The sequence below is a fragment of the Sturnira hondurensis genome, unplaced genomic scaffold (assembly GCF_014824575.4).
Source record: "Sturnira hondurensis isolate 20B ecotype Veracruz unplaced genomic scaffold, ASM1482457v3 Scaffold0017436, whole genome shotgun sequence".
NCBI lineage: Eukaryota > Metazoa > Chordata > Mammalia > Chiroptera > Phyllostomidae > Sturnira > Sturnira hondurensis.
Window position 1 is genome coordinate 2,417,781 of NW_028090067.1, and position 13,347 is coordinate 2,431,127.

General features: G+C 51.9%; 1 protein-coding gene and 1 long non-coding RNA gene across 8 annotated transcripts in view; both read left to right on the plus strand.

Annotated features, from left to right (window-relative positions):
* Nucleotides 1-1,030: 1,030 nt before the first annotated feature.
* LOC119002346 (uncharacterized) lies at nucleotides 1,031-3,577 on the plus strand. Its single transcript, XR_005069726.1, has 2 exons — nucleotides 1,031-2,413; nucleotides 3,293-3,577. It is a non-coding gene; the product is annotated as an uncharacterized LOC119002346 (long non-coding RNA).
* Nucleotides 3,578-6,011: 2,434 nt separating this feature from the next.
* CHD4 (chromodomain helicase DNA binding protein 4) overlaps nucleotides 6,012-13,347 on the plus strand; it is a 28,449-nt gene continuing 21,113 nt past the window's right edge. For 4 of the 7 annotated variants that reach the window (XM_037068207.1, XM_037068208.1, XM_037068210.1 and 1 more), the window contains exons 1-6: nucleotides 6,012-6,142; nucleotides 7,017-7,194; nucleotides 10,742-10,863; nucleotides 11,059-11,274; nucleotides 11,492-11,610; nucleotides 11,734-11,975. In XM_037068207.1, the coding sequence (XP_036924102.1) occupies nucleotides 7,095-7,194; nucleotides 10,742-10,863; nucleotides 11,059-11,274; nucleotides 11,492-11,610; nucleotides 11,734-11,975 (799 nt within the window). In that variant the 5' untranslated portion in view covers nucleotides 6,012-6,142; nucleotides 7,017-7,094. The remainder of the gene's footprint in view (nucleotides 6,143-7,016; nucleotides 7,195-10,741; nucleotides 10,864-11,058; nucleotides 11,275-11,491; nucleotides 11,611-11,733; nucleotides 11,976-13,347) is intronic. The other 3 variants (XM_037068211.1, XM_037068209.1, XM_037068212.1) reach the window with 3 other exon arrangements.

Below are 13,347 nucleotides of genomic sequence, written 5' to 3' on the forward strand. Positions count from 1 at the left end.
AGCACCCGAGAGGCATCTGCAAAGGGGAGCTCTTTCCCACAAGAATGTGAGGAGAAAGTGCCATTGGCAAAGTCTGTTTGTGATGCCCAAGCAGAGGGCTTTTGGAAGACAGCAAAGGAGCCAGGTGAATCCTCACCCAGACAGAACTCTGCTAGCAAGGGAGGGCCAGAGGATGGGTGAACAGGGCAGGCTGGGCGAGTTTCCATAGTACCAGGTCAAGTCGACAGTTTTCAGGGGCAGTGACTGGCTCGTTGCCCTCTGGGGGCACTCTCTCCCCACTGGACCCAAGTCTACCCACTGACAGAGGAGTGGGTGGGAAGTGCCTGAAAGGGAGAGGAGAGGGGCCAGGGGATGAAGCATCAAGCAAAGGAGAAAGGCAACAGAGGAGGCAGGAGGGGAAGTCAGGGCCCTGGCAGGCACAGGGTGGGGCCCGGAGAGGGGCCCGGGGCAGGAGGGCGGGAGAGAGCCCGGGAGGCTGAGCGGCGAAGAGGGCGGAGGGAGGGACAGGGAGGGACAGGCAGACTGGCGGCGCTGACACAGCCTCGATATGTGGAACGGGCTGGGGTTTGGCCCACAGGTCAGGCGTCTGGCAATATTATGGGATGGAGAGGCCTTAGGAGACAGGGAGAGTATTATGGGCTGGAACAGCCTTAGGAGACTGGGGAGTATTATGGGCTGGTGAGGCCCGGCTCCAACTGGAGGCGGGAGGAAGGGGTGCGGGGCGGGAAGGGGGTGGTGGTGGTGGAAGGGAATATTATGGGCTGGAGGCCTCCTGCGACCAGAGGCTAGAGTATTATGGGTTGGCAAGGCCTTCGGTGGCCAGAGGGGGGAGCTGCGGGGGATGGCACCGGCTGCATGTGACTGAGGGGGGGCCAAGTTGGGGGGGTGGCGAGTGGGGGTGGGGAAGCATATTATGGGATAGCTCTTTGTACCTACTGCGGGGACTGCTTCTCCAGAAGATATTATGGGATGTTGTGTGTGGGAGGGGGAGGGGGCCTGGGGGGATTATTATGGGATGGTGGTGCAGAATGGGGAGGGCCTGAGAAGCTCTTCTCCACCCCCCAACCCCTTACTCTCTTGCCATCCTCTCTAAGGTCTGCCTTCTCTCTCAAACGACCCAAGAGGAACACCTGAAATCCACGCCCCTTACACACACACTTTAGGCACCTCAACCCATCCTAGACATCTCCCCTAACCAGCAGCCACCTCCGGGGACCTGAGGGGAAAAGGCAGCCCCTAGGGATGGGGAGAAAGCCCCAAAGCAGGGTTGTGGTGGCCAGTGGACCACACCTTCCACCTCCGCGGGGTCCCCGTGTCTTCTTACTTCCTTGGACCACTCTCCTTCCCCTTCTCCCTCCGTTCCCCAAAATGGGGGCCTTAGGTCCCCCTCCCCTCCCCCTCCCCTCTATTTCCTCTTCTGCTCCCTTCACAGCCTTAACCAGTAAAACAGGCGGCCAGCTATTATGGGATGGCTGCTCCCAGCAGCTCTGCAAGGAGGGGGCGGTCACCGCGGAATGTCTTTTGTGGGTGGCTATTATGGGATGGCCGCCTCTCTTTTTTGGGGGGGTGGGGGCTAGCAAGGAGAAGGATTATTATGGGATGTGTCCTGCACAGCTGGGTGTGGCTGTCCTGGGTAGGTGAAGCTCTGGGGAGTGGGGGAGGGGAAAGGGAAGGAAGAGGGCAGGAGCTGGGGAGGGTGGATGAGCCGTGGAGCCAGACCTGAGGCCTGGCAAGAGTAACTGGCTGGAGAGGTTCTTTAGTGACAGCTGTTTGAAGGGGCCCCTGGGGCAGACTAGAGCTAACCAACTCTGAACCCTGGACACCTGGGTCCTTGTAGCTCACGCAGCTTGTGAGCTGCAAGGTTGCTGAGTCCTGGGCCTGCAAGTGCTGCCCTGGCAGTGAAAACGCCTGGGTTACAACTGTATGGCAAACCAAAAGGAGCCGTGCTCCTGGGTGACCACCGTACCCAAGTACTCCTCTCCGTTTTTGCCTTCCTGGATTTGACCCTTGGAACCATAGCCGAGGTAGGGGGGTGATGCCACCTTGCAGTCACATCCAGGGAACAGAGGCTGGGTTGGGTCCTGAAGGACAAATGCCTAGCCCATCACTCCTTCCACCCCCACCCCCACTCCCCACCCCCAAAACTGCAGGACTGGCATCCTGTCTAGCCATCAGAATGCACTGTCACTGTGGCTTTTCTTCCCTGTGTTGTCTTCCCAAATCCTTTTTTCCAATAGAGGAGGAGAGCACTGGTCCCTTAGATCTCTTATAAGCAGAGTTTCTAGGGCTCACCGAGAGCAGAGATGTAGAAGGAGGAACTACGTACACAGCATGTGCCTAAAACTCCATGGACAATCACTCTTGAGTGTTATTCGAGGTTCTTCTGTACCACGGATGGAAATAGAACTCTAAGGTAACTGGCTAGAGAGGCTGTCCCCCTGGATGCATTAATCAGGAGATTATCCCACCCCTTAGTCCCTGTGGGCCAATCATGCTAGTGGTTTATTTATAATTTATCTGGGAGGGTAGCTTGGAGCCAGGGTAGGGAGGTGGAGCATAGATGCACAAAGACCACAGAAGCAATGTAGAACACACGCACATCCTAGCCCTCACTGGAACTTTCACCTAGAGGTGGGGAGGCAGAGGAGCAAGAGGGTACATGGGTAGAACCTGCAGAGATGGGAACCTGCATGAAAGGTACCAGTGTTTGTCATCACAAGCAAGAGGCTGTGACCACCCAGTTATAAAACTCTCTTCTTGGTTTATATTAGCAATCATTGTACTAATGTGGTATGTATAGTAGAAGAAAAGGGGCAGATGGAGATTTACGGAAGGAAATTTGAGGCCCAGAGGCGGACTAGATCCCCTGGAGAAATGGGAATAGAGGAAGACATAATAGGTGTCTGTCAGCTCTATGTAGGAAGGAGAAACTTCTTGAAAGGAGGTATGACCACACTATATCTTAAAGAAAAACTGCCTCATTTCCCCCAGGTGAGAAGCACAAGGCCCCTTCTTAGTACTCAGAATAAGCATGGGGGAAGGTTTGCACAAATGAATGGGGCCCAATCTTGAAGTTAAGAGGATTTAAATGAGGAAGACCATGGCAGCCTTGTGGAATGGGGGAAACAGCCTGCATGTCACAATGGATGTGGCAAAAAGGTGGACCAGGGAGTTAAGTTGGGCAGGAGCCACTAGAAAGACTTATCAGCATCACCGATACTCTGCTTAGAAGCAAAGGGATGGTGATTTCCAGAAGCAAGTCTTGTGTCTTCTGAACGCTTCTCCCTGCCAGTGCTCCATTCCTATGGCTCCCAGAGGAGAAGCGAGTCATTGGGCCAGGCCCTTTCTGTAGGGAAGTGAGATCAGAAGGGCAATGCAGAGATGGTAAGAGGTTCATCCCACCCACTTCTGGTCAGGAGGGGGCCCTCCTAGGGGAAAGTTCCGGTTTCTCTTCAACCTTTCCCACTGCCATAGGTCTTGGACTTGTGTGAAGACCTTGGGTTGGAGGGTGGCAAGGTGACAGTGCTGGGACATCGGTTTTCACTCAGGCCCTGGTTCTCTAGGGATCAGGAAAAGGGGGAAAAAGTGACAGCTTTATGGGCTCAGGTTCTCTGAGGGCCAAAGGATTTTAGGGTTGAGCTCTCCAGCTTTCTCAGCCCGGGTCCCCAAGGTGGCTGCAGGGTAAGGCACAACTAGGGAAGGGTGTGGATATGTTGAGAGACTATCTTGTTACTATAATGGAATGAAGGCATCCTGGAACGTTGGCTTGTATGTGTCGAGGGGAAGATGGTGAATATTATACAACACAGGGTTTTTTGGTTGGTGGAAAATGGGGCCTCAGTGAGGTGCACATGGGGCACTTGGAAGTATTATAAAACTTCAGGATACAAAATGAGAAAGAGGCTGAAAAATAGGAGACATTGAGGGTGAGCAGAACTTGGTGTTCAAGAATGAGGATAACAATCCTGGCATGTTGATGAATCACTCAAGAAGGAAGCATACAATGATATTATAGAATTTTAGTTTTAGAAATGCTGGATGGATGAACATTGCTTTTCAATCAAAATCCCTTAGTATGTAGGGAACAGATAGATTACCTTGACATTGATCCATTTTGGAATACCTTCTAACCTCTAGGAGAACCACTGAGGACCTCTACTGGGATGTGAACTCTCCTGAGGCCAGTTGAGATTTGTTTTATTCCCTGTAACAGGAAATTGGGAACTAGCACTCTATTGTTCTCCCTTGGTACCTGATATTCTTTCTGGTCTTGTAGTTTATTTGGTTGTTTATACTTGGAAGGAGGTACCTATGGTCCTTGCATTTCCAATGGTTCCCAGCTCTCTGCCTTGCTAGGTACTCTGTTAACATCTGTTAAATGAACTGGTAGCAGTGAGTAGAGGAAGAGTTAGGTCTAGGCTCTTGGTGTGTATGTAGCAGGATCCCCAGTTGACCTCATGATGGGATGTTCATCCATGGAAGTGGCCCAGGGGTGTTGATGAAGAGAACACCTGGCCTGGGAAGGTGGGCTAGAGTGGGGGGAGTACTGCTGGAATGTTGAGAAATAGTCTTTAGATGGAAGTTTGTACTTATTGTGGGGTGCTGGCTGGGGTGTGGGAGTGTGCGGATTAAACTTTATGTAAATAGCTTATCTGGCCAGCATGGTATTTGGTTGGTCTTACTTAAAATTTAAGATTTAGAGGTAAGTGTCTGGAGATAATCTGGATTATGGTGGCCTTGGGTGGGGCCCTAGATTGACTCTAAGTTTCTGAGTGTCTAGAAATGATGGGATGAGGGAAGCTAGGTTCTGTCCTAGACATCAAGAGGCTTTATTTATGCCAGGGTATTGCTTTGGCCCAGAAAGGGATGAAGTGTGTATGAGTTGGGGTGGGGACAGGGCAATGTGGGTAGCCTACTTTACTCTGGCTGCTCTAAGTGTTAGAATACACTGACAGCATCTGGAGATGGGGGAGGTATGAATATGAATATTATGGGATGCTGGATGGAAAAGTATAGGGGTGGTGAAGTGGAGATGAAGCATTATGGGATGTGATGCATTATGGTTTGTGCTGGGAATATTATGGTATGTTTGATTGACCATGGGCTCCTTGCAGTTATGTGTTGTGGTGGGGGAGTGGATATATTTCCAGTGTTAAAGGAGATTTGATGTCCATCTGCAGGGTGACGGTAAGGCTGCTGATCATTATGGGATATCTGTTTGACAGGATAGGGGTGATTATTATGGGCTATGGAGCTGGAGGGAGTGTGTAAGGTTGAAGGTGGAGGTGTGAGGATCTAGACCCTGGCCTGCAGGGGATGAGGGCAGCTTCAGGGGGTTGGTTATTATGGGATGTCAGTATAGAAAGTGGGAGAGTGATTATTACGGGATTTGTGTGGGAGGAGGCCGAAGTGTCCGTTGTTGTAGTTGTGTGGGGGGGTGAGTTTCTGACTATTATGGGATATCAAACTGGGGGTGGATGAAGTGTGGTTATTATGGGATGTCTGTGGGGGCTGGGGATGAGTATTATGGGATGTGAGGCTGAAGTGCTGGGCGGGGTGCTTATTATGGGATGTCCATGAGGAGGGAAAGGTGACAGAATTATTATGGGATGTTAGCATTAAGGCCAACAGTGAAGAAGTTGGCAAAGAATGGCTATTATGGGATGTCTGGGGGGGGCAGGGTTAGTTGCAAAAGGTCTGCAGCATTAGATGTCAGAAGCCCTGGATATGTGTGTATGGAGCGTGTGTGTATACGTGTATGTTGTGTTGGTGGTGGTGGTGGTAGGGGTGTCCGAGTGTATTATGGGATGGCCAGGAGGTGGGTGGTTGCCCGGGTGACAAGCGCGCGCGCTCAAAGGGGGCGTGGCCAATTGTTGCCTGAGCGACGAGGGGGCGGGGGTTGCCCGGGAGACCTAGGGAGGAGGGTGGCGGTAGTGGAGGGGGGGTTGGAGTTGGTTGAGGTTATTATGGGCTGTCCGTGGGGGGGCGGGGCCTGTGCGGTGGGATTTCCCGGCCGGTGTTTCGGGCCCTTTAAGAGGCGACGCCGGAGCAGGAGCCATTTTCCCCCCTTCGGCCGCGGCGAGGAGGAGCCGGAGCGGGAGTGACACCGGCCGGACCCTGCGAGACCTGCGGCGGCTCCGGGGTGAGGAGAGCGCGGGGTTCCCAAAGAGATGCACCTTTCAGCCGAGCCAGCCCCGAGGGTCATCCCACCACCCGCGGGTTCTTCAGGGTTCCCCAGACCCGCGGACCGCCCCTTCCCCAGACCCGGAGGAGCCGACCCTTCCTCTCCCTTCCCTGCAGGGCGCAACTCCCTTACCCCCCCGGCCTAACCCAGCCGGAGTCTGGCTCCCCTGAGACTCCCACCTCGGGCTTGGTCTCCCACAATGCCCGGCGCCTGCCCCGTGGCCCTCTGTTCACTTGCCCCCCGGGACACGTGGCCCGACCCCCTGCCGGGTGAGAGCCTCTTGCCCCCAAGTTCCTGCGTGCAGCCCCCCCAGAGCGTCCGAGCCTCCACGCCCCCTTGTCCCCCGCTGCTCCTCTGGAGAACCTGAGTTGTCCCAGAGGACAGCCTTTGGAGAGCTGCCCTGACTAGGGACTGGCCCCTCCCTAGGCGCAGGGAGGCGCCCCCCCACCCCCAAGTGACCTTGTGTCCCCGAGCGCTTCGCCGCCAGCCGCCTCCCTCGGCCCCCCCGCGCCGCGGCCACTCGGACCCTCCTCCCCCTGTCACACCCCACTCGGTGCAGCCCAGCTTCCCTCCTCTCCGAGCCTGCATCAGTCCACCCTCGGGGGCATCGCTGCCTTTCATCTGGGGGACTCCAGTGGGGGAGCCGGCTTCCGGGCTGCCCCGGAGGAGTGTGGAACTAAGTTCAGCCTGAGTGGTTCGGGTGCCCCGCTAGGGTGGCTGGGGTGGGGGGGGCGGTGGTGGTGGTGGGCGGAAAGAGCGGGTGGGGTGGGGGGAGGGGGACAGTGCACGTCACTGACTGTTCTCTCTCCCCCCCCCCCCCTCCCCCGCACAGTGACTCGGGCCAGTGTAGAGGGCCCCAGGCCGCAGGCAGGAGCAGCTGGGCCAATTCCCTGGCCGGGAGCGGAAGGGGATGGCGTCGGGCCTGGGCTCCCCGTCCCTCTGCTCAGCGGGCAGCGAGGAGGAGGATATGGATGCACTTTTGAACAACAGCCTGCCCCCACCCCACCCAGGTAACATCTTCCCCAAGGGCCCAGGGCAGGAAGGAGGCATTTGGGCCCTCCCCAGTGATTCCGGTGAGACCGGGCTTAGTTTCTCTCTGTGCAGAGTCGGAGGTAGAGGGCATCCGAAGGGAGTGGTTCCCTTCTGCGAAGCTCTTGTGGGAGTGGGGTGGAAGCCATGTGCCTCCTGGGCTCCTGGACAGAGATGGCAAGCTTGCTGCACTGCCTTCAGGAATGCTATGCAGTTTCCAGTTGAGGGAGCTCGCTGGGCTGGCAGGCATTACCTTGTGTGGGTCTTCGGAGGAATGCAGGTAGTTGGGACCCCTGGAGGCCGAGTGGTGGTGGTGGTGGGAGGAGGGGGTTGAGGATTGCCTTTTGATGAGACCAGCTGGGCATCTATGGTAGTTAGGATCCCGTGGTTGCTTCTGTGGGAGTGCTGGTTACTCTCTATCTAATTATTTTTAGCTTTTGATCGGTAACTGGTTTTCTGTGATTTTGGAAATTGTGTGAAGTTTGAATTGCACTCCTTGTTTAGCTGGAATCTGGAGTGCTTTTAGCCGGGCAGATGGCTCTGGACCGTTTTGAGCTGGGGAATGGTAGAGGCTAAGGGTAGGATATTATAGCCTGAATGATGTACTAAGAGGTGTGAAAGAAGGGAGATGACACCCTTCTTCCCAGGCAAACCCCTCCCCTCCTTCCCAGGCAAACGAATGTAATCCTGGCTTTTTTTTTTTGAGGTTTCTGCCCCTGGGCAGGTAGCCTTGGGTTTGGGCTGATGGTGTGAAGTGTTTGTGTAGGTGTGTTGGGGGTTGCACTGTGTTTTGGGGTGGCTCCTTGAACTGGCCAAACCTGTATGGTTATAATTACCCTGCTTTATTGGAGTAACCCTTGTCTACCCCCAAGTGATTGATGTCATGCTTCTAAGCAGATATCTCTTCTGCCTGCCTCTCCTTCAGAGCCCTCACCTAAGTCATCTTGTTTCCTTGACCTTTTTTAGTTATATTTTTTTCTGCATGCCATTTCTTCATTCTCTCCACTTATATTTTTCTTTTCGTTTTGGAGCCTGCCAGTCCTGTTTTTGTTGCCCACGGAACATCTTTCAGTTCTTCCTTCTTTCTCCTCAGCTCTAGTGGCAAGTTGAGGTGGTAAGGGAGAGAGTTGTTTCCACATTTGGTGTTTTCTAAGTTGGAAGTCTTCACTTCAACCTGAGGCCACTTAGGTCAATCTTTTTACTGAGTCTTCAGCTGTTGGGATAAGGAACTTAGGCTTGAGTCTCTTCGTTGTTGCCCCGGGTGGGAGGTGGGGTGGTGGTGGTGATAATGTGATCCCATCCTTTCCGTGAGGGGCATGAGAAGTGGTTGTGTTGTCCAGCCAATGTTGGTTGCACATCTTAGCTTCCCTCTGGCCCCTTGCTCAGCGTGAGGCTCTCCCCATGTTTGTTGGAAGCTGTGCAGGCTCCCCAGGTAAGCTCTGCCCCAAGCTGTAGTGTGACCCAGTTTCCTCACTTGCCATATCCTATTCTTGCCCTTTTCCCAAATCCCTGTTCCTCTATGTCTCAGCCAGTTTGCCGTTTGCCGTGTCAGTACCTTATCTGCCTGAGAGGTTTGGGGGGGGGTCTTAGGTAGATGGGAGGGTGTCTTCTCTGCCTTCATGGGTTTGTCCTTGTCTCCAGTTCCAGCATTTATGGAGGTTGTGAAGAAGAAGACCCCAGAGGTTGGCATGGAGGTGGAGATAAGGGGCTGGGAACATAGGGACCTAGGGATTGCTGGGAAGAAGCCCTTAAAGAAAATTATTTTTTTCTAGTGAGATCCAGACTGGTGTTCCATTCCCAAGGGAATGGGAGGGGCTTTCTTGTGCCTGGCCTGATCTGGGCAGCCAGGGGTGGGGGTTGGGGGGGTGCTGATAGTGCTTTGTCCAGCCTAATGTCTCATGTTCCCTAGTATCTGTCTTGCTCAGGAAGGGCGGAACCAGAGGCATTTTAGGGCTGGTTCTGGGGGTCAGGAGCTGAGAGCATGTGTAGGATTGAAGGAAACATTATTGTCCACTACTGTTGAGGTGCTATTCCTTTTTTTTACTGTGGACATGACTCCCAAGTGCTGGGTAGGTGGCAGGAGGTGGTTTACGATCTGTGGCCTGGACTCTGGGTGGGGAATCCGATGAGGGAACGGAGTTTCAGAGACATTTTGTGGGCTCCCATTCCTCATGATAAATCGTTTGGGTATCAAATTTGAGAAAGTTGTATGCTCTGACCACAGCTCCACTGAGTGTTTGTTAAAATCTTAGTTCTGGTGATTGAAAAAATGATTATGACTGAAGGAGTAAAGCAGTCCCTTCTCATAGTATTGCCTTCACGTTTGTCTTGGGTTTCCTTGCCTTGGATGTCAGGGTGCCCTCTTGAGAACTGTGTCATCCTTGAGGAGGTGTTAGGAGAGGTGACATTTGGACTTGGGGCTAGGTAATAATTTGGGAAGTCTTCTGTGAAGGTAGCCTTTCCCCAGCTACCTCTCTCAACCCTCCACCCCCTCCCCTGCCACTTCCTGTCTGTCCTATGTTGGCAGCTGGGTGCCCTGGGCTGGCTTCTGCGGTCAGGAGCCATTTTCCCTCTCCTTAGCGGGTGAGGCACTCCCTCCTCTCCACTCCCTTCTCCACTACCCCCCTCCTTGGGCGGGGGTGGCTTGGGAAGAAGGAGAAAGAGGAGGGAGGAGGGAGCTGGTGTGCTGGTGTGAATGTCTGTTACAAAGGAAGCTGCCTCCTGGCCTTCTCCTCCCCCTCTGTGCCCCTTCCCACCTATCCCTGCCCAGGAGCGCTCAGCATTACCCCAGGCTTTGTGTGTGCTCCCAGCCAGGGGAGGAGGTGGAGCCAGATGGAAGGAGGATTGGGGGGTGGAGGAGATGTGACAGCTGGGCTGATTTGGGCCCCTGGGGAAAAGAGGCTACTGACCCAGGAGAAGCTAGGGAGGAACAGTAGAGCTGGAGATGGAGAAAGGAAATTATGTTTGGGATTGGGCTAGCAACAGAACCTGGGACTTGGAGATTCTGGTTGTTTTGAGCTGGAATGTCTTAAAAGGGTGGGTGAAAGGTGAGGTTTCTGGGACCCTGAACTGATATTCTTCGGGGACTATGGTGAGGTGTATGGTGTAGTTTTTGTCATCTGGATAGGATATTTCATTCTCATTCCCTGATTTATAGTGTACTTGGTAGTCAGTTCTAGGAAGACTAGACTTTTATTACTCTGTTAACTAAAAGCAGCTTGATTTAGCTCATTGGAGATGAGCATGGAGAAGATTCCTGTTAGGAGTGAGGGAGAGGAGGCAGGGGTCTGGACAGCTGCCCGTGGTGGGTCTGGGCTAGCCTGGCAGTCCTAATTTGGATCTATACAGCTCTCTCATTGTCTGATTTTGTCCTGAGTCTCAGTTTCCTTCTGTGGAGAGGATAGCAGTCTCTTCAGTGGAATCTGGGACAAGAGGTGGGAGAATAATGTCTAAAGCCTCTAGATTAGGCTCTAACCTTTTGCTATTGATCTTTTCCCTGCTTTCCTGTCTTTGCCAAATTATATGTAGAAAACGAGGATGACCCAGAAGAGGATTTGTCGGAAGCAGAGACTCCAAAGCTGAAGAAAAAGAAAAAACCCAAGAAACCTCGGGACCCTAAAATCCCTAAGAGCAAGCGCCAAAAAAAGGAGGTGAGCTAGTGACTGGATGCTGTGAGGAGCCGGAGGAAGCAGGGAGGAGCTCTGAAAAGGATGGAAGGGCTGGGGGTGTCTGTTTCTTCCTCTGGAGTGGCGGGCCAGGTCCTGGGGACAAGCCTTAGGGCTGTCCTGAGGTCAGCATGTGTGTAGCATGTGTGTGTCTCCCTCTCCCCCCCTTCCCTGCTCCAGCGTGTGCTCTTATGCCGGCAGCTGGGGGACAGCTCTGGGGAGGGGCCGGAGTTTGTGGAAGAAGAGGAAGAGGTGGCTCTGCGCTCAGACAGTGAGGGTAGCGACTATACCCCTGGCAAGAAGAAGAAAAAGAAGCTTGGACCTAAAAAAGAAAAGAAGAGCAAATCCAAGCGGAAGGAGGAAGAGGAGGAAGAGGAGGATGATGATGATTCAAAGGTATCTAGATCTCCATTCTCCATTCATTAGTGTTTGTTAACACCTGTTCTTTGTTTCCTGGACACTCTGCTGCCCTTTAGAACATTTTATCCCCACCTATTTCTGAAGATTTCCTTTTAGCTCTCTTCCTTGGGTCTTGCAAGCCTTTGTTACAACTCAGTTCCTTTAGCTGGTATAGGCATTAGGAGTCAGGTCTTTGACCTTGCTCTCTCTGCAGGAGCCTAAATCATCTGCTCAGCTTCTGGAAGACTGGGGCATGGAAGACATTGACCATGTGTTCTCAGAGGAGGATTATCGCACCCTCACCAACTACAAGGCTTTTAGCCAGTTTGTCCGGTAAATAGGCGGGTCTTGAGGGCAAGGGAAGGAGAGGGCATCATTAATCTCTTCTCACTTCTCTTTCCCTCTCTTATTCTTAAACTTCCTGCTTTTTTCTGTTCTCATCCATTTCCCTACCAGACCCCTCATTGCTGCCAAAAACCCCAAGATTGCTGTCTCCAAGATGATGATGGTTTTGGGCGCAAAGTGGCGGGAGTTCAGCACCAACAACCCCTTCAAAGGCAGTTCTGGGGCTTCAGTGGCAGCAGCAGCAGCAGCAGCAGTGGCTGTGGTGGAGAGCATGGTGACAGCCACTGAAGTTGCACCACCTCCTCCCCCTGTGGAGGTTCCTATCCGCAAGGCAAAGACGAAGGAGGGCAAAGGTAAAGTGGGCCTTGATGAGACGGGTGACTAGTGTGGGCTTAGGATGGCGAAGACAGACAAAGCGTGGAAATGCTGTTCTGTCAGCCTGAAGATAGAAGGTAGGAGGGACGAATGAGTATTAGATTGAGGAGGGAAATTTGGGAAGTTGATCATGGGGAAGCCAGCTTTGGTGGAGGAAATTTTCATTATTGAGTTGGCCAAAAAGTTCGTTTGGTTTCCCCGTAAGATGGCTCTAGTAACACTTAGTTGTCTTTAACTTCATTTGAAACAGTTTTGTTAGCTGTCTCATCAATGCACATTAAAAAAAAATCTTATCAAAATTGGTGAATTTTTGTGCAGCCATTATAATATTGAAGATGGAAGAAAATAAGCAACATTTTGGGGATATTATGCTTTGTTATTTAAAGAAAGGTAAAAACACAACTGAAATGCAAAATGATTTGTGCAGTGTATGGAGAAGGTGCTGTGACTGATCGAACGTGTCAGAAGTGGTTTGTGAAGTTCCGTGCTGGAGATTTCTCGCTGGATGATGATCCACGAAATGGTAGACCAGTTGAAGTTGATAGTGATCAAATCGAGACATTAATTGAGAACAATCAACCTTATACCACGCGGGAGATACCCGACATACTCAAAATATCCAAATCAAGCCTCGAAATCATGTGCACCAGCTTGGTTATGTTAAATGTTTGATATTTGAGTTACACATAAATTGAGCAAAAAAACCTTGACCCTATTTCCACGTGTGATTCTCTACTTAAACATAACAAAAATGTTCCATTTTTAGAACAAATTGTGACGGGCAGTGAAAAATGGATACTTTACAATAATGTGGAACAGAAGAGATCGTGGGGCAAGCGAAATGAACCACCACCAACCACACCAAAGACCAGTCTTCACCCCAAGAAGATGATGTGTATATGGTGGGATTGGAAGGGAGTCCTCTATTATGAACTCCTTCCGGAAAACCAAATGATTAATTCCAACAAGTACTGCTCCCAATTAGACCAGCCGAAAGCAGCACTCAACAAAAAGTATCCAGAATTAGTCAACAGAAAACACATAATCTTCCAGGATAACGCAAGACAGCGTGTTTCTTTGATGACCGGACAAAAACTGGTTACAGCTTGGCTGGGAAGTTCCGATTCCTCCAACATATTCATCAGACATTGGCACCTTGAGGTTTCCATTTGTTTCAGTCTTTACAAAATTCTCTCAGTGGGAAAAATTTCAATTCCCTGGAAGACTGTGAAAGGCACCCGGAACAGTTCTTTGCTTAAAAAGATAAAAAGTTTTGGGAAGATGGAATTATGAAGTTGCCTGAAAGATGGTAGAAGGTAGTGGAACAAAACGGTGAATATGTTGTTCAAT